This window comes from Berghia stephanieae, chromosome 2, assembly GCF_034508935.2.
Source record: "Berghia stephanieae isolate SIO BIC M18660-M18661 chromosome 2, UCSD_Bste_1.3, whole genome shotgun sequence".
In the NCBI taxonomy this organism is placed as follows: domain Eukaryota; kingdom Metazoa; phylum Mollusca; class Gastropoda; order Nudibranchia; family Aeolidiidae; genus Berghia; species Berghia stephanieae.
Window position 1 is genome coordinate 37,439,837 of NC_088361.1, and position 26,776 is coordinate 37,466,612.

The 26,776-nt window shown below is 36.6% G+C and overlaps 1 protein-coding gene across 2 annotated transcripts in view; it reads left to right on the forward strand.

Annotated features, from left to right (window-relative positions):
* Nucleotides 1-26,020, forward strand: part of LOC144966779 (uncharacterized) — a 54,142-nt gene extending 28,122 nt beyond the window's left edge. The window contains exons 2-5 of one of the 2 annotated variants that reach the window (XM_078903558.1): nucleotides 15,944-16,048; nucleotides 19,223-19,372; nucleotides 20,950-20,985; nucleotides 25,683-26,019. In XM_078903558.1, the coding sequence (XP_078759684.1) occupies nucleotides 15,944-16,048; nucleotides 19,223-19,372; nucleotides 20,950-20,985; nucleotides 25,683-25,708 (317 nt within the window). In that variant the 3' untranslated portion in view covers nucleotides 25,709-26,019. Of the gene's footprint in view, nucleotides 1-15,943; nucleotides 16,049-19,222; nucleotides 19,373-20,949; nucleotides 20,986-25,682 lie in introns of both variants that reach the window. The other variant, XM_078903559.1, reaches the window with a different exon arrangement.
* The last annotated feature ends 756 nt before the right edge of the window (nucleotides 26,021-26,776 follow it).

The window sequence follows — 26,776 nt, forward strand, 5'->3', positions numbered from 1 at the left end:
TTATTATTAATAATTGATTTAAATTTGGATTTATCAATCAGAGTGGATGAAGTGAGCCTCATTTGATGGACTATATTTAGTGTTTGTTTCTATCATTTGTAGATTAGCTATATAACACTGTTTAATATCAAAATGCTATGATTTTTTTGTTTGTTTATTTTCTCTTGATTTTCACTTTATATATTTATAAGATTATTTATTACTTTGGTTTATTTATTTATGTTTTGTCAAGAGAAAGGTTTGGTGAAAACTATTACTCTCGATTTGGTTCTTTTTATCAAACTTACCTGACAAATGAAAGTGGAAGAACGTAAAAGTGAAAGACGAAAGAAGATAGCTGTTAAGGGCGACAATCCAACCACATTGAGATATTAATGGTGTTGATCTACCCATTCTACAACACAATTGGTCGAATTGTGAATTCATATGAGTGATGAACCATCCATTTACCGATCACTTGGAATCTTTCCGTCTAACTGATCACACGCATTTTTGGTCTCTCTCTCGTATTGGTGACGAGAATTATAATACTAATACTACCCAGCTATTGTAGGAATCTTTACTTCTTTTTGTAATTTTTTATTACGTTAATGATGTGTTGAATTCTTGAGTGTATTTCAGTGGATTATTGTGTATCGTGTTTTAAATAATTCGTTACATTGATTTAATTTTGTATAATCACTGTGTCTGGAGATTGAGAGTAAGTTGCCTCATTTAACACCCTGCCTTTTCCATGATTATACAAGCATCGCCGTTTCTTATCTTTATTACGTTTTTATATATATATAATTGATAGCTATTCAGTAGCCGCTATATGATATTGTTGTTATGATTTTGATGAGTTCTATTTAGTTATTTATATGTTTTAGGTGTTTTTGCTCATGGATTGTTTAGTTGTAGGAACTTGGCTGCTAGATAATAGATTTTAGCATACTTGGGGACCAATACGATGAGGGCGCGGTTGGACATTATTGCACAACCCGGCATCATCAGTGTTCCTCAGTCCCCTGTTGTAGGGGGTTCAAAGGAACTGATTACGTCTTAGACGTGATTTCCACACGTCTTTTTCTGGTAGGGATGTTCCTGAATCCACGGGAAATGACATAAGTTACGTCAGGACAGAACATCAGAGGTTCACATTAGTCTTGTTTCAATAATTTGTCACATCAAACAATGGGCATAATCATAATATGAGGGGTGTGGCCATATCGGGGACTAAGGGTGTGGTTTAGTTTTGGAGCGGTCTGATTCGAGGGATATAGACGGAATGACTACACCCAAACACAGCGAATGTTATGAGGCTTGATCTAATCAGTCAGATGCATAGCCCTACTATAACTCTTTTAGTACGCCATGGTCAGATGTCACGGGTTTGAAGAAGAATTATCCATATAATTAATATTCATTAGCAACGTGCATCCTTAGTGGCTTAGTGGTATCTGGTACTTAGCACCCCCCCCCTCCCCACATAGACACATAGATAACAAAGGACGGTAGTCTGTGGATAGACACTCAGTAAGTGTAGAGGAATATAGCCACGCCCCTGGGGGACAGTCGCAAGGCTCAACTATGTAAACTATCGGTAACCTACGTTGGAGACGTGAAAATTAGGGGCTCCTTCTATTCTATATGGGCGTGTTCAATGTCAAGTCAGTAAAAGTGGCATTTGTGTATTGATGGTGTGTGATTAACTAAAATACACGCCTTTTCTGCCCACTGTATCTTACCTTATAGTTGAAATTACTCAAAAATTAATCATAAATTACTCACTGAATAGAAACCTTCGAAACCCGTGCCTAATTTACTATACGTTTGATGTTTATATCATAATTTTAATATGATAGATGGGATAGATGCCAGGACATCATTGAGTACTATAAGTAGAATTTAGATAGAGGCATTTGCTTCCATGGCCAGTGTTGCGGTAAGTCGCGTCTGGAGGGTAACAGTCGTGACGTCACTTCCCTCGTATAGAATACGTATAGTAACCTACTGATCATGTTTTTTACTTTTATACATTCGGATCACATGACAGGTAAAGTTCTAGCCAGAATAAAGAATAAAAATAGTGCCAATTTTCTTTGCTGGGCGGACGTGACTTCAGACTATTGAATCCGATTGACACCCCCTCCCTTTACTTTGAGTAGATGAGACGATGAGACGTTTCGATATTACTAAGAGTCGGAATAACATGACATTTCGCGGTTATAGCTTTTAGATCTCGCAAAGCCATCCAAACGCTGTGGTGGAGTAGCTCTTTGATGTCATCGCTTCCATCGCTCGTTGGGTATTGCAACTACCCTCTGGTGGTGCGGAAGGTGGTACATATTTTGCATAACAATAACGTAATCCCGGGACGGGAGGTAGCGTCTTTGTTTCGGCCGGCCAGTTAAAGAGCATGTGATTAGTCGAACACGTTGATATGCTTGACTCACAATTCTACAGGAATGGACAGTGTCATTTGATCAAAGAATATAACATTGTTGTTTACCAACCATTTTTCCACTCTGAAGTTCCTATCTCTCTATTATAATAAAATTGATACTACGAATGACAAAATCGACCAACATATTAGGGAGTTACAAGTTATTCATAATAAGAATAGGTACTTTCAAAAGTTTACAATAATCCTTATCTAAGTCACTTTTCATCATCAAAGTCGAACCTTTTTCCCGATTTTTATCAAACAAAGTACAAAGTTAATAATTTTCACCCGCGGATAATATGGGATCCATATCTACATGTTTTAATTTTTTGAATCAAAGCTGGAAACATCCTGCGAAACTGGAAATCCTGTCATTTTCTTCACAACGATTAGGTTTTACTGATTGAGAACAGTCTTGACTACTCCGCCCATGGATATTTGGTGGTTGTCGCTATTGGCGGGTTGAATTTTAGAGTTAAAGCGGCCTTGGCTATTGTTGTGACTGCGCGGGATCATTATGGCGCGGAGTTGCTTGGTTGATGTTGAATAATGTAATGTTTATACAAGAGGCGATATGGCTAACCTGAGAGTACTTCGGTGTATTTATTTCAATTGCACTGCAGTATAATAGATTACACCCTTTGATGCTATTTATTTTTGGAACCATAATTCTTAGGCAATAATAATTATGGTTTTTTGGTTGTTATTATGTACCGTTGGCTTCTGGGGAAGAATGGCGATTTTTTAATCGTTATCTATATTTTTAATGGGGCATATCTTCTGACATCTATGGCTAGCAGCCAGCGACATCTATACGAAGGCCTTGCTAGCAGCTCTATCGTCGCATGAGGTTCTCACATGTTTTGGCTTAAGTTCGTTTTGGAACGGGGTAATTCGGTTACTATCGGCTCTTTATGATTATGCTGAGGAACATAGAATGGATGAGTTATGGGCCTTGTTATCCAGTTATTATTCTCTTTACCGACATGTGAGAAACTATGATGGAGGCTATGTGAGCTAGACCTGTAACGATTATCTACTCATAACCAATTATCCGCGGATTAAAAATATTGACAAAATGTTTATAATGTGCGGCTATGCTATGTGGCCTTGTGATATGACACTCGCGGTCGCATCGGAAGGTGTCGGATTCCAGCCTTGCTTAGGGGTATAGTTGAGTGCTCGGGAAAGGCTCTTTTTTCACATTCTCCAATGATTTACTATATTATATACTTGTTGCTTTCTCTCACCTACTCAGGTGAAAAATGTGTATTTGACCATTAACGTGCTGTCTGGGAATTTGGTAATATCGACCAATATCATTGACATCTAGTAGCGTTCTACATTTTAAATGTTGCTGTTGGACAGTGACCCTTTGTAAAGCGCTCTGAACACATTTAGTGGATTTGCGCTATATATATATATATATATATATATATATATATATATATATATATATATATATATATATATATATGATCTTATTTGTATGTAAATATGACCGTCTATAATATGATCGCATTTCCTTAGGGTCGGATTACTTTGGAGAATTTCTAGTCTATTTGGCAATGCGTCTGTTGATTTCTAACAACGAAGCCATCTCACACCCTCACAAGACTATATATGCTTCTTCTTTATGCCATGATGGTGGACCTCCATTCACTCAGGGGGCATATCTTAGCACAGTTTTTTGTTACAATGGATTGGAATGAAGACTTCAAGATTTTGTCTTCTCTATGCCTAATATAGGACTAATATGACAACAATGATTTATTGGAACTGGTTTATATATACAGACACTGACATTTTTTCAATACTCATTAGATGCTGTTATGATGGCATATTATAATGACGATATATCATTTTTGTTTTTTGTTTGTTTTTGTTTTTCTATCAGGAGCATTAATTTATTTTAGTACTATTTTGGTGCTAGGACTAGGAGAGGAGTAAGCCTTTGTCTTCTCTATGCCTAAAATATGACATATCGATTTTGGCAACATTGATATATTGGAGCCGTATACATAGTCTATAACTTTGGGGAGATATGTGGTCTTAGTCTTAGTGACTAACTAGACGTCACTAATGGTCCCAGCTTTATACCATAATGTTATTGAGGCACACTACTTAATAGCTGGCACTTCCAGCTGATTTGTATTTTATATATGTATAGACACGTGTCAATTGTTCAATATTTCATTAGATGCTTTTGCGATGGCATATATTATACTGATGATTTTGCACCTTTTTTCAATCAGGAGCCTTAATTTATTACTACGGTATTTCGTTACTAGGAGAGGAGCATAGGCTTTTTGCTCTCGATACCTACTATGCTAGTGTGGGAGAATGATTTTTTTGGAGCTGCTAGCATGGTTTATTACGTGAGAAGATAGAAGGTCTTAGTATATCATCAATTTTCTCAGCTTTACACTGTTATGGTAGTATGACAGAGAATCTAACAGTTAGTGGTACTAACAATTGACTAGTGTATTATATGTATACAAACATTCTGTATCTGCTTTATCCATTACACACACATATCTATCTGTTTTTATATGGGCATATTCTAATGATAATAGATTCAGTTTAGTACGAGTGGACAGGAATGAAATAGGATTACTATGTTAGCACCGAGGATTGATTAATTTAGTCTTGGGTTCAGTGTTAAGTTGTTTTCTCTCGAGGAATATTTTTTTGATGGTTAGACCTCGGCTGTCTTCACCCGTGTATTCACGTTTGGAAAAGTCATAGGTGCAACACGCCAGACTATGGAACCCTCTTGTGAGGTTTCGGACATAGCTTATATGTCCAGGATTGATTATCCTTTTTCACTGTCATTACGACTCTAATGACCTACGGGACTCTAGGTGCTTAATCTTTTGTCCTGGCCCGGGGGTAGTGTGCACTAAGTCACCTGTCACCGGCACGGTTTTCTGCCGTTATACGTTAGACAACCCAGACATTAGATGTCTGAGGCTCTGTCTAGGCCTCATCAGCCAGATTGTTTGTATCAAGCAATCTTTATGTATGACCCACATCATTTCCAGACTCTGGCTGCCTAAGCCTTTGGCCCTGGACCGGAGATAGTATTGACTAAGCAAGTCATCTATCAATGGTACGGTTTTCTGCCGTTTTTTAGCTCTTTTGACATTCATATGTTAGACATTTGAGACGATTTTTGTCTCATATGCGTGGGTCATACATTAGTTAGTTTTTCTCTCTGATGTAGATCTATGCTGCTTCGCTCGTGGTATTTGCGTTTGGAGCAGGCATAGGTAAAGTTTGTCAATGCCAGGGAACCCTCTTGTGAGGTTCCGGACATAGCTTATATGTCCAGGATTGATTATCCTTTTTCACTGTCATTACGTCTCTAATGACCTACGGGACTCTAGGTGCTTAATCTTTTGTCCTGGCCCGGGGGTAATGTGCACTAAGTCACCTGTCACCGGCACGGTTTTCTGCCGTTATACGTTAGACAACCCAGACATTAGATGTCCGAGGCTCTGTCTAGGCCTCATCAGCCAGATTGTTTGTATCAAGCAATCTTTATGTATGACCCACATCATTTCCAGACTCTGGCTGCCTAAGCCTTTGGCCCTGGACCGGAGATAGTATTGACAAAGCATGTCATCTATCAACGGTACGGTTTTCTGCCGTATTTTAGCTCTTTTGGCATTCATATTTTAGACATTTGAGACGGTTTTGTGTCTCAAATGTTTGGGTCATACAATAGTTATTTTTATTTATTTATTTTGATGTAGATTTATGGTGCTTCGCTCGTCCTATTTGTGTTTAGGGGCAGACATAGGAATAATTTGACAATGACATGAAACCTCTTTGTGGGGTTCCGGACATAGCTTATATTATGTCCAGGATCGATCATCCTTTCTTACTGTCATTACTATTCTAACGAACTACATAAGCTTAATCTTTGGGCCTGGAGCATACAGGTGAGAGAACATTTATTTCACTTTTTCATCATGTGAGATAGCACATATTATAATTGTTGGATATTTACTCACTGCATAGGGATTGTTGGGTTTGGATAGGGATACCTATGAGATTTCCACTCGTGTTTTTGGCGTTTGGAATAGTCATTGGTACAAATAGCAATGCTAAGGAACCCTCTTGTGAGGTTCCGAACATACCTTATATTATGTCCAGGATTGATCATCCTTTTTCACTGTCATTACGACTCTAATGACCTACGGGACTCTAGGTGCTTAATCTTTTGTCCTGGCCCGGGGGTAGTGTGCACTAGGTCACCTGTCACCGGCACGATTTTCTGCCGTTATACGTTAGACAACCCAGACATTAGATGTCTGAGGCTCTGTCTAGGCCTCATCAGCCAGATTGTTTGTATCAAGCAATCTTTATGTATGACCCACATCATTTCCAGACTCTGGCTGCCTAAGCCTTTGGCCCTGGACCGGAGATAGTATTGACTAAGCAAGTCATCTATCAATGGTACGGTTTTCTGCCGTTTTTTAGCTCTTTTGGCATTCATATTTTAGACATTTGAGACGGTTTTGTGTCTCAAATGCTTGGGTCATACTATAGTTATATTTTATTTTTATTTTTCAGGTAGATCTATGCTGCTTCGCTCGTGGTATTTGCGTTTGGAGCAGGCATAGGTAAAGTTTGTCAATGCCAGGGAACCCTCTTGTGAGGTTCCGGACATAGCTTATATGTCCAGGATTGATCATCCTTTTTTACTGTCATTACGTCTCTAATGACCTACGGGACTCTAGGTGCTTAATCTTTTGTCCTGGCCCGGGGGTAGTGTGCACTAAGTCACCTGTCACCGGTACGGTTTTCTGCCGTTATACTTTAGACTACTCTGACCATAGATGTCAGGTGCTTTGTCTAGGCCTCATCAGCCAGATTGTTTGTATCAAACGATCTATTTACGTCTGATTTTTATTCGGTCGGGGCTTTGACTGTTAGTCGGCCTCTGTTCCGGACCAGGGATAGTATGGGACGGGCTTTGACTGTTTGTCAGCCTCGGTTCCGGACCAGGGATAGTATGGGACGGGGCTTTGACTGTTAGTCAGCCTCGGTTCCGGACCAGGGATAGTATGGGACGGGGCTTTGACTGTTTGTCAGCCTCGGTTCCGGACCAGGGATAGTATGGGACGGGGATTTGACTGTTAGTCAGCCTCAGTTCCGGAACAGGGATAGTAGTATGGGACGGGGCTTTGACTGTTAGTCAGCCTCTGTTCCGGATCAGGGATAGTATGCACTCAGTCAACTATCACTATCACTGTTTGCCTGATTATTAGACTTTGTAAGGTGGGCAGTTATTTGCTAGGGTCAAAGTGCCTTGATGACCCTGATAACTTTTGGGTTTTTTGTGAATGGCTTCCTCAGCTTTGCCCGGGGCCAGGGATAGTATGCGCTTAGTCATATATCTCTGCTGGATTACCTCACTTTGCATACTGGGTGTCAGGGATATCTGTTGTGTAGGGGTGGTTTACCTCTTGATTTTGGATTATACATATCCTTAATAGACCTGGTTGGATATTTTGTTCACATCTTTTTAAACTAGATATTTTATAGACATCTCCTTACATATGGCGTTAGACAGGCGCTCTTTAATAAGAGCCGTGGTGTATTCACTCAGAGTGGCATTACTTAACACTCTGTATTGGTTGATTTGACAACATTTTATGTTACTTGGACCATTAACCTAGGTGGTTTAACATTTTCGTACTTAGTAGGGAGTCCTTCGATCAGACATTTGCGCTGGATAAAGGGGGAGCTGGTTTTCAACAGTTTTGCCATCTCTGGAAAGAATTTCTGATGATATTAGATTCTAGATCTTTATTGATTGGAGACTATGGGTAACGACTTATGGTTGTGAGGCTGATGCACTAACTTTTATACTTAGGTTTTTATCAGTGTTGTTAATATACAATGACCTACAGTATATTTTCCCTTGTTTCGATTGAAATTGTTTGGGATTTTTAGCAACTATTTTGTGTATAATTTTTTAATGCATACATACTACATGGGTCTTGATTCCCGTTTACATGCAATAGACTCATCGACCCACGATTTGCGGCAGTCTTAGTTTCCAGCATAGTGTAATATACACATGACGTGACACGGATATCGGTATATTTAGTTCATTTTATTATTTAAGTGGGCCGGAGCAGAATTTGTCAGATTGTTCCATGGAGGTCTTTGTATATTTGGTTACAAAGCTGCACCAGGGGGAAACTGGTGACGATGAGGATTAGGGACGTGTGAGGAATGATGATGAGATGATGATGAGGATGATGATAATAGCGTTGGTGATGGTGAAGAGGACGAGGAGGATGAGGCTGTCTGAGTCACATCTTATTGACAAGGAGTGAAGACAGATGGATGTTTATGAAGGTGAAAGGAGAAACTAATGTAGTATCTTAAACATTTTAATTGGTGAACAGGTCCGATTAGGCAATTGTCTTTCGGCTTGGGCAGGCATGCCTGTTATGACTGATGGGACTGGTCGGTTTGTCAGAACTTCAGGTTTCGGGCGTGTCCGATGTTGGTTTCTGGTGTGAACGCTGGTAGGAGTTAATCTCTTATTCTGTAATGTGAGTCACTTACTTTAGCCTAGTATGGGGATGATTCTTCCTGGTTTGAGTTCCAGTTGGTGACATTCACGAAGATTTTCTTTGTACTTGTTCGATTGTATTTAGGTGGGCTTTGTTGATTCGGGCTTGATTGATGTATATTCTAGTATTTATGCCTAATCAAGGCAGGATTAGCGGGTGTTTTAACTCACTCAATGCTAGAATTTTTTGCTACTTTTCAAAATTGGATATATTAAAAATGAGCATATACATAGACATTTTTGTTCAACCACCATTAACATGTAAAACTAAAAACATTAGCTTTGATACTACGCCTATAATTTGTCGCATAAAATACGTAATAAATAGGCATGGGGCAAAAGTAACCCTGTTAAACTACGGATATAGTCAGTTTTAGGGTTGAGCGAGTTAATGGCCTTAGGGATGGATCCAGAGGCCTTATGAGTTATAAACTGTCGCCTCTATGTTATGGAGGTTCTGATCCCAGCCCGAGGACTTGCTTGTTGTCTACGTGCCATCATCGCTGCTACGTGCTAATGTTTGACTTATATTATTAGCTTGTGGTGTTACTGGAATGATTATTATAGTCCGACTCCCATGTAATTTTGACGTCATTTAAGACAATTGCGTCGACTGGTGTTTTGTTGTTAGGAGTGGCCAGGGAACATAAATACTACCCTGTTGGTTGAACTGTTGTATAAAATCAACGATTTGTTCACTTTTGGTGGTATGACCATGGCCTTCACTTTTGACTGAAATATTTGGTAGAGTCAGGCTATTTTACGGAAGCTAATTCAGAAAAGTGAGTGGAGCAGGCACTTATGTTGGTAACAACAAGATATGAAGTGAGTAGAAAAGTGCCAGAAGACAATAGAGAATAAAAATTTTTTTTCCCGCGGCGGTGGTGGGGTTTGAACCTGCGACCTTATTGGTACGACAACTCCGCCTGGCAGGTGAGAGCGTGGCTCTACCGTGTGAGCTATCCACGAACACAAAAAATATTCGTTTCAAACCCAAAGTCATTTCTAGATCCCTCTCTCACCCACTTCTTGAGATCGCCGATTCGTTCACCACCATCGCGAAGTAATTTTGACCAGCAGTTAAGCTTAATAGCCAATATTCTCATCACAAACATATAACATAGAAACGATTGAGACATTGAGTATGCTCCGGTGTATGGGGTGAATTTTTAATTCAGAAAAGTGAGTGGAGCAGGCACTTATGCTGGTAACAACAAGATATGAAGTGAGTAGAAAAGTGCCAGAAGACAATAGAGAATAAAAATTTTTTTTCCGCGGCGGTGGTGGGGTTTGAACCTGCGACCTTATTGGTACGACAACTCCGCCTGGCAGGTGAGAGCGTGGCTCTACCGTGTGAGCTATCCACGAACACAAAAAATATTCGTTTCAAACCCAAAGTCATTTCTAGATCCCTCTCTCACCCACTTCTTGAGATCGCCGATTCGTTCACCACCATCGCGAAGTAATTTTGACCAGCAGTTAAGCTTAATAGCCAATATTCTCATCACAAACATATAACATAGAAACGATTGAGACATTGAGTATGCTCCGGTGTATGGGGTGAATTTTTAATTCAGAAAAGTGAGTGGAGCAGGCACTTATGTTGGTAACAACAAGATATGAAGTGAGTAGAAAAGTGCCAGAAGACAATAGAGAATAAAAATTTTTTTTCGCGGCGGTGGTGGGGTTTGAACCTGCGACCTTATTGGTACGACAACTCCGCCTGGCAGGTGAGAGCGTGGCTCTACCGTGTGAGCTATCCACGAACACAAAAAATATTCGTTTCAAACCCAAAGTCATTTCTAGATCCCTCTCTCACCCACTTCTTGAGATCGCCGATTCGTTCACCACCATCGCGAAGTAATTTTGACCAGCAGTTAAGCTTAATAGCCAATATTCTCATCACAAACATATAACATAGAAACGATTGAGACATTGAGTATGCTCCGGTGTATGGGGTGAATTTTTAATTCAGAAAAGTGAGTGGAGCAGGCACTTATGTTGGTAACAACAAGATATGAAGTGAGTAGAAAAGTGCCAGAAGACAATAGAGAATAAAAATTTTTTTTCGCGGCGGTGGTGGGGTTTGAACCTGCGACCTTATTGGTACGACAACTCCGCTGGCAGGTGAGAGCGTGGCTCTACCGTGTGAGCTATCCACGAACACAAAAAATATTCGTTTCAAACCCAAAGTCATTTCTAGATCCCTCTCTCACCCACTTCTTGAGATCGCCGATTCGTTCACCACCATCGCGAAGTAATTTTGACCAGCAGTTAAGCTTAATAGCCAATATTCTCATCACAAACATATAACATAGAAACGATTGAGACATTGAGTATGCTCCGGTGTATGGGGTGAATTTTTAATTCAGAAAAGTGAGTGGAGCAGGCACTTATGTTGGTAACAACAAGATATGAAGTGAGTAGAAAAGTGCCAGAAGACAATAGAGAATAAAAATTTTTTTTTTTTTACTTCGCGATGGTGGTGAACGAATCGGCGATCTCAAGAAGTGGGTGAGAGAGGGATCTAGAAATGACTTTGGGTTTGAAACGAATATTTTTTGTGTTCGTGGATAGCTCACACGGTAGAGCCACGCTCTCACCTGCCAGGCGGAGTTGTCGTACCAATAAGGTCGCAGGTTCAAACCCCACCACCGCCGCGAAAAAAAATTTTTATTCTCTATTGTCTTCTGGCACTTTTCTACTCACTTCATATCTTGTTTTTACGGAAGCTACAGTTTAGGTGTTTCTGTAGGGTGCATGCATGTGTAACTCGGGATATCAATTACTCTCTTCGTACAACAGACCTTACTCTATTGCCACAAAGGGTGGTATGCATTAAGCATAATGGATTCGTTCATTTGGACTAATAATGTAGCGGATATTTCATTATATTTTACGATTCATTTAGTTAGTCTTGAAGCGATAATATTTTGTGGGTTTTCATCGTTTTACATCGCGTGCTACTATATGACTTTGAAGTCTCATATGAATTCACAATTCGACCAATTGTGTTGTAGAATGGATAGATAAACGATACTTACCAAAGTTGAAGTTTGTCTGTTATTCTACAACACTGGTCGATTGTGAATTCATTTGCCCTCCCTTACCATAATTATCATAATATACCCTCCCCTCTAGTTCTGGTGATAGATTTATATTATCTTCATACAATCCATGAGCAGTTTATGTTAGAGTTGGGTAGTATCTGGGCTCATATAGTAGCCCGCTCAAAATTTAAAGTGTGATCGGTAAATGGATGGTTCATCACTCAAATGAATTCACAATCGACCAGTGTTGTAGAATAACAGACAAACTTCAACTTTGGTAAGTATCGTTTATCTATCCATTAACCAGAAATTTATATACCCTCGGTAGCCTTTTTTATAGATGATGGGAGTGTCGAAGAAACGAATTGAACGTGGGGAGAGACAAAGAAATGGTTGACCGGCATTGTGATTAAGAATCAGGAATTGTATAAGAAGTAAACAAAATGTTGAAACTTTACCAGGATCTCAGAAAAAAAATCTTCTTTTTTTTTCTCAATATCCTATACGCTTTGTTCAACGTTTACAGCTTGTAGTTTATTTTATTGGTTTATTGTGCGGCTATGTGGTCTAGTGGTATGACACTCGCTTTCGGACCGGATGGTCCTGGACTCGAGCCTCGTTCGGCGCATAGTTGAGCCCTTGGAAAAGGCTCTTTACTCACTTTCTCTCACCGTAATCAGGTGTAAAATGAATACCCGGCCGTTAACAGCGTTGTCTCTGTCCGAAAAAATGCAATATCGCCTAATAGGCGTCATGTCCCGTCCAACATATTAAGTGTTGCTGTTGGCCAGGGACTCCTTGTTAAGCGCTTTGAGCACGTTTAGTGGATATTGCGCTATATGAATGCTCTATGGGGGGGGGGGGGGAATTAATTTTTTATTTATCTTTTTCGGTTTGGCTTTCCAATAAATTGTTCAGTTTTATCATGTGGAATTGAACGAGAATTTGATATTGAATGTAACGTTAAAACGCAATCGCCAAGGAAAAAGTATTTTTGAGACTATTTTTAGCCTAAAAGGAAATAAATAACTTATTTCCATATAACGAGATGTAATCTTTTTAAACGTTGATTTATTGTTTGTTGAGATGGTTGTTGATGTCTGTGAAAATGGTTTTCTTTATCAAATTACGACTTTGCTGGACATTGACCCCAAAGCTAAATGCGGAATCAATGTTGTTTGCAGTTTTTCTTCGTGATAAACAGATTTCAAAGTAATGCATCATTTACCATTTTATGTTTTTTTGAATTTATACAAAGAAAATGTCTAGGACAATTATGAGCGTTTTACAATAATATTGGGGGTCCCGTTAGCTCAGTCGGTAGAGCACTTGCTTCATACGCAAAGGGACTGAGATCATCCTGGGTGAAGTCGAGATTATTTTCTGACCCTCTCCTCTCAGCTATAACACTCTCGTTTCATCAAAAACGTCAAAACATGGATAACAAACAATAAGCTTAAATTCAACGAGGACAAAACTGTGCTGATTGTATTTAAAAAGACAGGAAAAGATATACTCATTGACCAGCTGCCCTTCGGTGAATCTGTTATTAAAAATTCCATTGTCGTTCGAAACCTTGTTTTCTATTTGGACACTCACCTAGACATGCGCGCACACATAACAAAGTGCTGTCAGTTGGTTCATATCGCTCTCCAAATGATATTATGTAGAATACGAAATTTTCTTGATGACGGAACATTCAAAACTCTTATCCATGTCCTTATTACCGCTTGGATTATTGTAACTCTCTGCTGTACGGCCTACCAAAAACATTGCTGAACAGACTGCAGTTGATGCAAAACAAAGCTCCTGGTATAGTTACAAGGACAAAGCCTTGGGACCATAATATTATAACACCGGTCCTTAAGTCACTACCCTGGCTTTCAATAGAGAAAAAAAATATTATACAATATTGCATGTTTTGCTTACATTTGCCTTCACCATACATCACCTGAATACCTTCAATACCTTGTGAGGGAATATAAACCAACTTGATCTCTGCGATCCGGCAGTTCTTCGCAAATGAAGAAAAACATCCCAAGAACAAAGTTTGCTGAGCGTGGTTTTGCATTTTCGGCTCCAATCGTATGGAATTCTTTACCACCTAAAACCCGACAATGTGAAAGTCTAACATTCTTCAAACGGCATTTAAAAACCAATCTTTTTCATTCTGCTTATCGTGATTCTATGTCAACTTTGAACAATATATGTGTGTGACTGTTGTAGTGATTTTGTAGTCGAATGAATGACCACGCGTGATAACAAAAAAAAAACTATTGTAAAGCACCTCTGAGCACTATTTGTGGATACTGGCGCTATATCAAATAATAATAATAATAATAATAATAATAATAATAATAATAATAATAATAATAATAATAATAATAATAATAGTAATAATAATAATAATAATAATAATAATAATAATAATAATAATAATATTAATAATAATAATAATAATAATAATAATAATAATAATAATAATAATAATAATAATAATAATAATAATAATAATAATAATAATAATAATAATAATAACGGTTATAACATTGAGCTAAATAAATAGTACATTTTGATAGTTAGGTAAATGAAAATCGAAATGTGGAGCTTGAAATTTGGGACGTAAATGAATCAGTCAGGTATTTAAAACCCAGGAAAGACAACTGAAAATCAGGAGCAGATAGATAAATCATAACATTGGTTCGAACATAAATGCAATTTCAATGCAAACAAAAATTCAGCAAAAGCCGCAATATCGACAGCGACTGAATTTATATTTCCCATTAATTGTGTCCTCAGGCTAAAACGGAGTGAACTTCAAAAGAGGTTAATTGATATCCAATAGTGGTTTTGAAACACAAGAATCAACACGGTATAAAATAAACCTTTTGATTATCGTGTTTAAATAAAGGACTGTTTGGTGGTGCTATAGATGAAACGAATTTTCAAAAGGCTATTTATTTGTTTTGAAATCTATATCCACAATACTGCAAAAATTGATAACAGGAACTAGTTTAGAACAAAAATCTGAACCTGCAGTGCCAGATAAAACTGGAAGACCACACGACAAAAACTTACTTGCATGGACTTCCTAACCCTGGGATCAAACCACCGATTTTATGATAACCAAACAGGTGTACTAAAGAAAATTATATAGAGCAATATCTACTGAACGTGTTCAGCGCTTAACAGCAGCTACACTCAGCATGTAAGAAGAGCCATGACGCCTGTTAGGCTTTACAACTTTTTTTAGACAGAAAAGGCACCTTAAAGCTCAGGTACTCATTTTACACCTGACTACGGTGAGAGAATGTGAGTAAAGAGCCTTTTCCAAGACTCAGAACAGGACTCAAACTGCAGACCTTCCGGTCCGAAGGCGATTGTCATACCACAAGAGTGAGCTCATACTCGATAGCTGAAACTATCAAAAAGTTAAATTACTGTTATTCAGTGGGTGTCCAAGAGAAACCCTTGCTTGACACTCTTAGCATTTTTTCACCATGTTTGACACATCTTTAAGAATTTACCATACTCAATGCGCTTCGCAATACTTTCAATCATACCTCAAGTACAAGTTACATATTAAAGAATATTTTTATACTAATATTTTTTACCAGATATAACACTGCCCATACTCAGGTACTTGTTCACATCTGAGTCGAATGGTGTACAGCGTTTAAAGGATGATGCCCAAGGAAACAACGCCAAGGTTTTTTTTATAGCAAACACCGCATGACAGCTGTTAAAATACACTATCATAAAGCTGGACCACCGCCACCCCACCACATGCTCGAATTGTCTTGATTTTGAATTCGCATTTCATTTTCGCCGTTTCCATCGATCTATCTTCCATTTCCATTTGCTTACCAGGTCTGGCCCGTTTGGAAGATTCATGTGAAAGTTGTTATAGAGAAATTGGCAGGGCTGTCTGGGAAATTGTCTCAGGCGAATCAAACACGGAGGAAGGGACGCAAGGTAATCACAAGGAAAATAAGTAACTGTTAGAATATTTAAAAAATAGAGTCATATATTTTTTTAGGTATCATAGTCTTGGTGTCTTTATTGCCTTCTATCTCTTTTCCAAGGGATCGGAGCAGGACTCGAACCGCGGCCCTTCCTATTTAAATGGGATTGTCATACCACAAGACCAAATAGCCGCACATGTACTACCATTACTCCGCAGAGTGAGCTCATACCCGACATTTGAAACTATCGAAAAGAAACATTGCAGTTATAAAATGGGTTTCTACAGTATATGTTTTTAAATAGTTTTTGATATAGGCTGAAGAATGGTTCTGATTCCAAAACGTTCCGCGTTTGTTTGTTTTTTTACGCTATTACATTATTTTTTTTTTTGGTTCATTACTCTTACTCTATTTATTGCCGTCCTATTCAAAGGAAAGCAATTCCTATTGTTTCACGCTTTTGAAAACGCATAAACTCCGGCTCCATAGGCCCAATGCACTGAAGAACTACTACTACTACTACTACTACTACTACTACTACTACTACTACTACTACTACTACTACTACTACTACTACTACTACTACTGCTGCTGCTGCTGCTGCTGCTACTACTACTACTACTACTACTACTACTACTACTACTACTACTACTACTACTACTACTACTACTACTACTACTTCTTCTTATTACTACTACTACTACTACTACTACTACTACTACTACTACTACTACTACTACTACTACTACTGCTGCTACTACTACTACTACTACTACTACTACTACTACTACTACTACTACTACTACTACTACTACTACTTCTCTATACAACAGTTAATTCCATGTAATATGGACTATAACGGGTTGTAATTTGTACTTGCTGTTGAAAATAGATTACAATTATGCTTCTATTTTTGTTTGAACAGGAAACAAAACCTATTCCTACAACCGTCAATTGGCCCTTTTTTACTTCACTCATTTCTTTTTAACATTACACCCATTTACTTTCTCGTATTGAATATTTATTGTTATCCTTTGTCTCAATTTTGAGTAACTCAATCGTTTCAATAGGGTTCAACAATCGTGACGTCACTTCCCTTGTTTTGACGCAGAGTAACTTAATAACTGGTTCTAAACTATCGGAACAATGGCGGACGCCCTTATGAAATTCTTTCTCCGACGAGCATAAAGTGTATCCAGAGGAGAAAAACATTATAAATCTGATTATGTTTTGACTTTTATACATTCTGATCACATGATATGTGAAAAAGTTCTAGCCAGAATGAAGAATAAAAAGTACATATTTTCTTTGTTTAAAACCAAGCTGTCGTTGCTGGGCGGACGTGACATCAGACTAATGAATCCTATTTGCCTCCAGTCAATGTTTGAATTCCTTACTAGCATCCCTCAGGTCATCTCTTCAATTTTTAAACTCAAATAAAAACCCACTTGTATCAAATGGAATTAATTGATGATCTGCTTGTTTGTATATTTGTATATTTCAATTGATGTCAATGTAAAGCGCTTGGTGGATGTTTAGACGGGGTAAAGCGCTATAAAAAGTACTATTTTATTATTATTATTATTATTATTATTATTATTATTATTATTATTATTATTATTATTATTATTATTAGTATTATTATTATCATTATTGTTATTATTATTATTATTATTATTATTATTATTATTATTATTATTATTATTAGTAGTAGTAGTAGTAGTAGTAGTAGTAGTAGTAGTAGTAGTAGTAGTAGTGGTAGTAGTAGTAGTAGTAGTAGTAGTAGTAGTAGTAGTAGTAGTAGTAGTAGTAGTAGTAGTAGTAGTAGCAGCAGTAGTAGTAGTAGTAGTAGTAGTATAGTAGTAGTAGTATGTAGTAAGTAGTAGTAGTAGTAGTAGTAGTAGTAGTAGTAGTAGTAGTAGTAGTAGTAGTAGTAGTAGTAGTAGTAGTAGTAGTAGTAGTAGTAGTAGTAGTAGTAGTAGTAGTAGTAGTAGTCGTATTATTATTATTATTATTATTATATTATTATTATTATTATTATTATTATTATTATTATTATTATTATTATTATTATTATTATTATTATTATTATTATTATTATTATTATTCGTATTAGTAGTAGTAGTAGTAGTAGTAGTAGTAGTAGTAGTAGTAGTAGTAGTAGTAGTAGTAGTAGTAGTAGTAGTAGTAGTAGTAGTAGTAGTGGTAGTAGTAATAGTAGTAGAAGTAGTAGTTATTATTATTATTATTATTATATATTATTATTATTATTAATATTATTATTATTATTATTACTATTATTATTATTATTATTATTATTATTATTATTATTATTATTATTATTATTATTATTTTTATTATTATTATTATTATTACTGTTATCTAACATCATAAAACGTACATATTACGGACAGTGAAATCGCATTCTTTGTATTGTCTCTCAAACCACAAAGTTTTTTCAAGATAAGCCTCGGTGTAGAGGAATGTGTTTTGAACCCTTGCTATACGATTTTAGCTTTTGTTTCCTAAAAAATAAATACTAACACAGACATGTATTTTAAGTAAACAGTCTTTTCCGCGAAATAGGACTCGAACCAGGACCTGCAAGTCAGATTCCGAGTCATAATACCTAAGATGGCATAATATACGCACTACCGAAATACAACAAGGTGACCGTGTTGATAAGTAATCAGATTTGAATTGTGCGGCTATGTGGTCTAGTGGTCGGAAGGTCCTGAGTTCGAGCCTCGCTCGGCGCATAGTTTAGTCCTTGGAAAAGGCTCTTTACGCACATTCTCTCACCTTACTCAGGTGTATAATGAGTACCTGGTTAACAGCGTTGTCTCTGTCCGAAAAAAATGTAATGTAATATCGCCTAACAGGCGCCATGTCCCGTCCTACATGTAAATGTTGCTGTTGGCCAGGGACCCCTTGTAAAGCGCTTTGAGTGGATACTGCGCTATACAAAAAAGCTCACTTTATTTGAATTTGTTGAGTAAATGATGCTTATTCTATAATTATTATCTTTTACTTTATATCATACTAATGCATATCAGTTTTTTATGACTGTGACAGGACACCAAATGCCACATTATCGGTCTAATTTAGCTCTTGTTGGGTATTGTATTGTACTGTATTGTATTGAATTGACTTTTGATAATGTTTCTTTATTCATTTATTTTAGATGATATAAGTTCTGAGAGTCATAGTCCCAACGATGGGTTTATGGCGTTATTGATGGATGTGGAAGGGAGACGACCCAGAGAGGATTTAGAATGCTCTGCTTGCTGGATTATTGCCCATCGATTAAAGAAGCAAATGGGAATTTCAAAAGGTTTTGTCGCTTATCATATAATGAGACTAGATTATTATTATTATTATTATTATTATTATTATTATTATTATTATTATTATTATTATTATTATTATTATTATTATTATTATTATTATTATTATCATTATTAATATTATTATTATTATTATTATTATTATTATTATTATTATTATTATTATATTATTATTATTATTATTATTATTATTATTACTATTATTATTATTATTATTGTTATTATTATTATTATTATTTTGTAAAGCGCTTTGAGCACGTTTAGTGGATATTCTCTATATAAAAGCTCAGTTTTTTTTTTTTTTTAAAAGAACTTTTGGACCTGCGCTAAGTAATCTGTTTTATTATACACTTTCTACTACTAAAATTTCGCGAGGTTAAAGGTTTGAGAATTTGTTTGCCAAGTTGACATTTATTTCAATCGATCGAATTTTGAAGGACGAGATATCTGGGCAAATTTTCAAATCCGTGTCTTTCCCAAGTATTCCAGTTAACTGTTTAATTTCCAGTCAAGCTGCGCAGGCTACCTTGAGCGACATGTTTCTTATTCTAGCATTATTAGAATATCAATTCCTGATCCAGATAATCATTCTGACCTGAGTTGCTTGCAGGAATCTGTGTTCGAAAATTGTTGTTATATCATGATCATAGAAATCATACTAACTATACTGACGAGACTTATGAAATAGCTTTCACTCTTCAGTAGTTATACTACAAATTCATACGGTGGCAGTATCAAGTAGTAAATGAAAGACTTGTAATGTTGAGCTTGATATCAATGTCGCACAGAGAGGCTCATAGTAAACAGTATGAAGACTGGCTGAGCGGGACGAGGAATGGTGATTCTGGACAAGAAACAATGATTTCAAAATTATGGCCCCGAAGTTATGTCATTGAATAAGACATTTTGCACATAATAATATTGCCTCCAATTGACAAGGTAATAGTTTGCCCTGACAAGGCAATGGTGGTTATTGTAAGAGCGTTTCTTCATAGAATGACAAGGCCTTTTGACTTATGAGTTCAAAAATCGCTCTCTGCTTCCCTCTAAAACGACTGTTACTGAAAAAGCATCGGCCATGCAATCGTCAGCCTGAAGCTTTGGCCTTAATGGGAAACGAAGATGTACATTGCCATATCCACATATTCTAAATGCGCTCCGAAATGTTTAATCTATTCTTTGCGTAGGCCACATGGAACCCGATTTCTATTTGATACAGTACCAGTCGACTGTTTGGCGTCCTTTTTGTACCAAATCTTACAACATTCGTCACTGCCTGTAGCCAGGTATCATTTACACATGTTTCAAATGGGGTGATATGTATAATGCGTCTTGCTCACCCAAGGACACAACATCGGGGCTAGAATTTTACACGAACATTGTTTTCCGCAGATCCACAGAGCAACACACAGTTGAATCGAGGTGATGATTGGTGCCAATCCCAAAAAAGATTTCTTGTAGAAAAACAATTCAAGCAATAACTTATGTTAAATATAGATTTAATACCAGAGACACTATTTTTGGTTGTTTTGTACATCTCCCTGTTTTCTTTTGCTTTCCACAGCCTTAGCCGGTGATTATGGAAGTTTCAAAAAGAGAGGTAAGAAAACGTTTATTTTCTTCATAAGAATTTCTCTGAACTCTTGCACTTGAAATTTTGAACAAGTTCATAATGCATGTGCTCTGCGACTGTGGGATTACACATGGGGTACGAGTTCAAAAGTCTAAACGGAATTGTGCAAGAATATTATAATAGTAAAACAAGTCAAGATCTTATTTCGTTTTACATTTTAAACACTAAAAAAACATTCCCTACGTCACAACCCACGCATATATATATATATATATATATATATATATATATATATATATATATATATATATATATATATATATATATATCATAATCATTAAGGGTTACGTAGGTCAAAAAACATTTAAATGCCCTGTTGTTTTTTCAAATATAAATGTATAATAGTTAAAACAAACAAATAAAAAGATCAAATTGATGCATGAACATTGTAAGTATACAAAATAGATAAAAGGTCAAGTTAATGCATTCCTAATTTTTCACGACAGACTTGTTGATCATAAGCAATTTCTGAAATAATATACAACACTTGGCATCTCTGGCACAGTCCTCTGTTTTGTTATTAAAAGAGGGATATTTTTTGGAGTGTCGAACTTATACACGAGTGTCATCCTCATAAAGATGGAAAAATATGTTAGTCATAAACATTTCAGACAGCGGTTGAATGTACATAGTAAAGAGCACAGGTCCAGTTACTGATCCTTGAGGCACACCACATTTTAAAGGATATTCATAGGACATTGATTTAACTAATTGAAGGCCTTTCAATGACAAAAGTCAGGTTTAACCTATTCAGCAGTAATCCATGATCTAAGTGTTAAAAGCTGCAGATAGATCCAAAAGAGCTAAAAGATATATTATTAAGGTCAATAGTGTAAATAACGTCAGAGTTGATTTTCATTAGAACAGTTTTAGGAATAAGAAAAGCCTTATTAGAAGACTGGAGATGTTCAGTACGATTATTGATATTCATGTGTTTCAAAAAGTTTTTTCAAGGCGATACCATCGTTACTTTTGACAAGAAAGAAAGTTTTACCTTGGCTTTTTTTTTAAGTATCAGGAACTATACCTGAATTAAGACAAAGATTGATGATGCTAGTTAATGTTGGTAATAAAACATCCATGTATTCTTTAATTATATATATATATATATATATATATATATGTGTGTGTGTGTGTGTGTGTGTGTGTGTGTGTGTGTGTGTGTAGACTTGAGCGAGTGAGCTCAAAATCACAACATTTTGGTGGATGTTCATCACGTTTTCTCGAACTTCTTCCATTGAAGCGTTTAATACACAGTTTTCAGGTAGTTGCAGAGTCCATCTCTTTCCCTATATTTGTTATATCTTAGTGTTACAAAACTCTCAGCTAGGTGTGAGTTTGACTGACAGTTCTGGTGAGAAGGGTTCTGGTGTTTTGTATCCCAAATATTGTTACGCGATGCAACTCTTTACGATTTGTTGTTCATTAATATTCCTCCTTAGCTCACTTAATGTAATACTTTTAATTTATTTTTATGACGCAGTATAATATGACGATCAACAGTTAATCCATTTTTTTGCCATCGCCATTGTGTCTGCATCCCGTTTTGTTGGCCTTCTGAACGTCGGAGTTGAACCCGCTTCTTATCTTTCCGTCAAGTATCTCTTTGTGGCTATTTGGTTAAGCAGAATGAAACTCGCCTTCGGATTGGAAGGTCCAGGGTTCGAGTCCGGCTTTGGGTGGCGCATAGTTGAATCAATGAAAAAGGCTCTTTACTCACATTATCTCATCGTACTCGGGTGTAAAATGAGTACATGGCCGCTAACAGCGTTATCTCTGTCGGAAAACATGCAATATCGTCTAACAGGCTTTATGTCTCGTTCTATGTGGTAAGAGTTGCTGTTGGCTAGGGACCCATGTAAAGCGCTTTGAGCACGTTTAGTGGATATTTCTCTTTATAAAAGCAAAGTTTTCTTTCGTCTTGAATTCAGGTAAATGATGTTTTTGTTTTTATATTTTAGCGCTACCCTTGACGGTCGGTGATACAATTCTCAATATCAATAATTACTTTAATCGATGTGTACATATATGCAGGCATGGCATCTGAACCCACTTATGTGCCTAGTTTAATATTGTTGTATGGGACAATAATACTTTGCGTCATTTTTTAGAGATTTTCATTTCACCAATGAACTTATAAGGAATTGGGTTATAAGACCTGCAAATAAGTGCACGTCGACTTTAATGTTTATCATTTCAATCAACTATTCATGCCCCTCCAATGACTGTATTACTTCCATTATCGACTTAAACAATTTGCCCTTAAATATCATTGTAGTCAGGATATCATTACGTGTGAAAATCTATTTTAGTAAAGCGTGAAGTAAACAAGAATAGTGTGCGGCTATGTAGTGTTGTGTTATGATACTCGCCTTCGGACAGGAAAGTCCATGGTTTGAATCCCGCTCTGACGCGCCTGGTTGAGTCCTTGGAACATGCTCCTTTTCTCTCACCGTACTCAGTTGTAAAATTAGTACCCGACTGTTAACAGCGTTGTCTCTGTCGGGGAAAAAATGTAATATTGCCAAACAGGCGTAATCCTATATGTTAAATAATGGTATTGGTTTGGGACCCCTTGAAAAGCGCCTTTGTAGATTTTGCGCTTTGTATATACCTGTTATTAATATTGAACGGCAACTTTTTTTCACAAAGGATAATAAGACGCCTCGTAAGACGTATTTTTGCTTTTCATCATATCATCTCATTCCAATGACCGGGTGGTCGTCGTCAGGGAAACTTGCGGGATGCAGCCTTCACAACACGGTGCCACACATCTCTGTCATCGGCTTTCTCTGTCAGCTCATATTATAGCGTCAATCCTGTCCATTCTTTGATGTTATCCAGCCACATTGTCCTCTGTCATCCTCTTCTTCTTGACCTTCCTCCGTATCTTTTATGACTGTCTTGCACAAGCTGTTATGTCTGACCAGATGTCCAAACCAAACAAGTTCTCCCAGAGGTAATAATGATATTAGTGTTGATGACGATGATAATGATGATGATGACGATGATGACGATGATGAAGATGTAATAAGGCGATAGGTCGCCAGTCGTCGGCGTTGTCCTTGTTCCCATTCTTTTTTTGGTACCAGAGTTATGATACTGTGTTTCCAGTCTGGGGGGACTTTTTGATATTTTAAACAGATGTTAAAGATGGCCGTAAAAATTGGTGGCAGTTTGTTTATATTTTGTTTTATATATTTATAGGTGACACCGTCTGCCCCATACATACATACATACATACATACATACATACATACATACATACATACATACATACATACATACATACATACATACATACATACATACATACATACATACATACAGACATACATACATACATACATACATACATACATACATACATACATACATATACGACAGAGAGAGAGGGAGTGAGAAGAGCGATAGAGATAGATAGATAGATAGATAGATAGATAGATAGATAGATAGATAGATAGATAGATAGATAGATAGATAGATAGATAGATAGATAGATAGATAGATAGACAGATAGAAATAGAGGGTTGCGGGGGGGGGGACTGAGAATGTTATCTAGTAGATATTTGTCCAATCTAAATACGGGATTGCAGGCCCAGTCGCGCAAATATAACTGGTTGTTTACCAATAAGAAAATGAAGGAAGTTAATTTTACTCTCCTCACTATTATTGGTTTTTTATAAACACCTTAGGTATGTGTTCCGTAATATATAATATAAATATTGAATATATATATATATATATATATATATTATATATATATATAAAATATATATATATATATATATATATATATGTATGTATTATAAAAACAAAAACCTTGAAATTATAGTGCTCAACTTTTTGATAAAAGGAGCTAGACCGTCTATTTACAAAGCATTTCAATTAATTATGATCTTCTACATTATCGTAACTCGAGCGTTAGCTCTCATCAGGAAGTGGATGTGAAAGTAAAGAGTTGTGTTTCTTCACCATCACAAAATTGAAAATGGCAACACTCAACAGAAGAAACGAACTAACATCCTCATTCAGACATTGAAACAAACACCTTTTATGTATAAACGAACTACTACACGATGTTAGAAAAAGACGAAAAACACAACAATTTATTTTCACTTCCAACTCCTGGCGAGAGCTAACTCTCGAAACAATATTGTAGAAGTTGATCATAATTATACTTGAAATGTTATGTATATGAGTTTTGTTGGTTACGTGTAGGTATGAGAGTGCACGATAATCTTGGTTTTAGAGCATATAAAAATAGATAAGGTAACTCACGTTTTTTTAGCCGATACAATAGCCCTCGATTTTGTCAGTCGACATTTATCCGTAGACACTATGAATAAGTGTCGACTGACGAAATGGAGGACATAGAAACAAGTGCATCGGGGGGAAACCGTGAGTGACCTTATTTATTTTTATATGCTCTAACCAAGATTATCGTGCACTCTCGTACCTTCAAGTAACCACCAATACTCATATATATATATATATATATATATATATATATATATATATATATAGAGAGAGAGAGAGAGAGAGAGAGAGAAAGAGAGAGAGAGAGAGAGAGAGAGATAGAGAGAGAGAGAGAGAGCAATGGCTGCTCCAAACAGAGAAAAGGTGATAAGAAAATCATGTTTCTCTTTTCTCTCTATCCACAGCAATGTTAAACAACGGATGGGACTAGATGCTGCAAGTGTTCTTTCGTGCAAGAGGCTTTTTCAGGGCACAATCCGAAAATCAGATACTGCGGACTACGTTTCATTTTTTGTTTTTATTTTGAATTAATAAAAAGAATTCATGATACACACCAGCTTTTCTCAATTTTAAAGAATGTGATATGATGTTATGTGCTTCATAATAATAAAATCGAAATTGATAATGTGGTGAAATTTTTGTCAGTTTAATATCTAAATTTATTTATAAAATATGAAATAAAACCCGTACATTTTATACGTTACTTATTTAAAAGCAGCAATTCAAATAAATTCTCACGGTTCATGAGTTCCAAGTTTGGATGTTTATTATTTTGTGACGCTGGATTATGTTTTACTCTGTTTCGATAGCACAATGATCTTCCTTTTTCCTTTTTTTTTCACAAAGAGAACGGCAATAACGATGCGACCCGGGCTTCATTTTTCTTCGCAGATCAATAGATTAAGATGACCTCTAACTTGAACAGAAAGATTTTGTGTTAATGTTTTGCCAAATGTTATAAGACCTTTTAACGAGTTGATGTGTCATCTGTCTCAATTTATAGATATGGGAAGTAATGTTTTCTGGCCAAAATGAAAACAATGTAAGCGTAAGCGAGCAACAGCATATCGTTGAAGTAATTTCAACAGACTTAGCCAAGTTATCTTCCTTGTGTGGGATAAAGATGCATTTCTATTTGGAGCAGTCTACCATTTTGAAACTCGTGCAATTTGAAAGATTACGTAATTGCTAATCAAATTGAAAATAATAAAAACATCACGCCAAGACTAGATATATGAGCTTATCAAATTATAAATGAGCTTTTATTTAGCGCAATATCAACTAAACGTGCTCAGAGCGCTTTATAAGGGGTCCCTGGCCAACAGCAAACACTTGACATGTAGGATGAGACAGGACGCCTGTTATGCGATATTGCATTTTTTTCGAACAGAGACAAACGCAATTAACGGCCAGGTAGTATTTTACATCTGAGTACGGTGAGAGAATGTGAGTAAAGAGTCTTTTCCAAGGACTCAACTATGCGGTGAGCTAGGCTCGA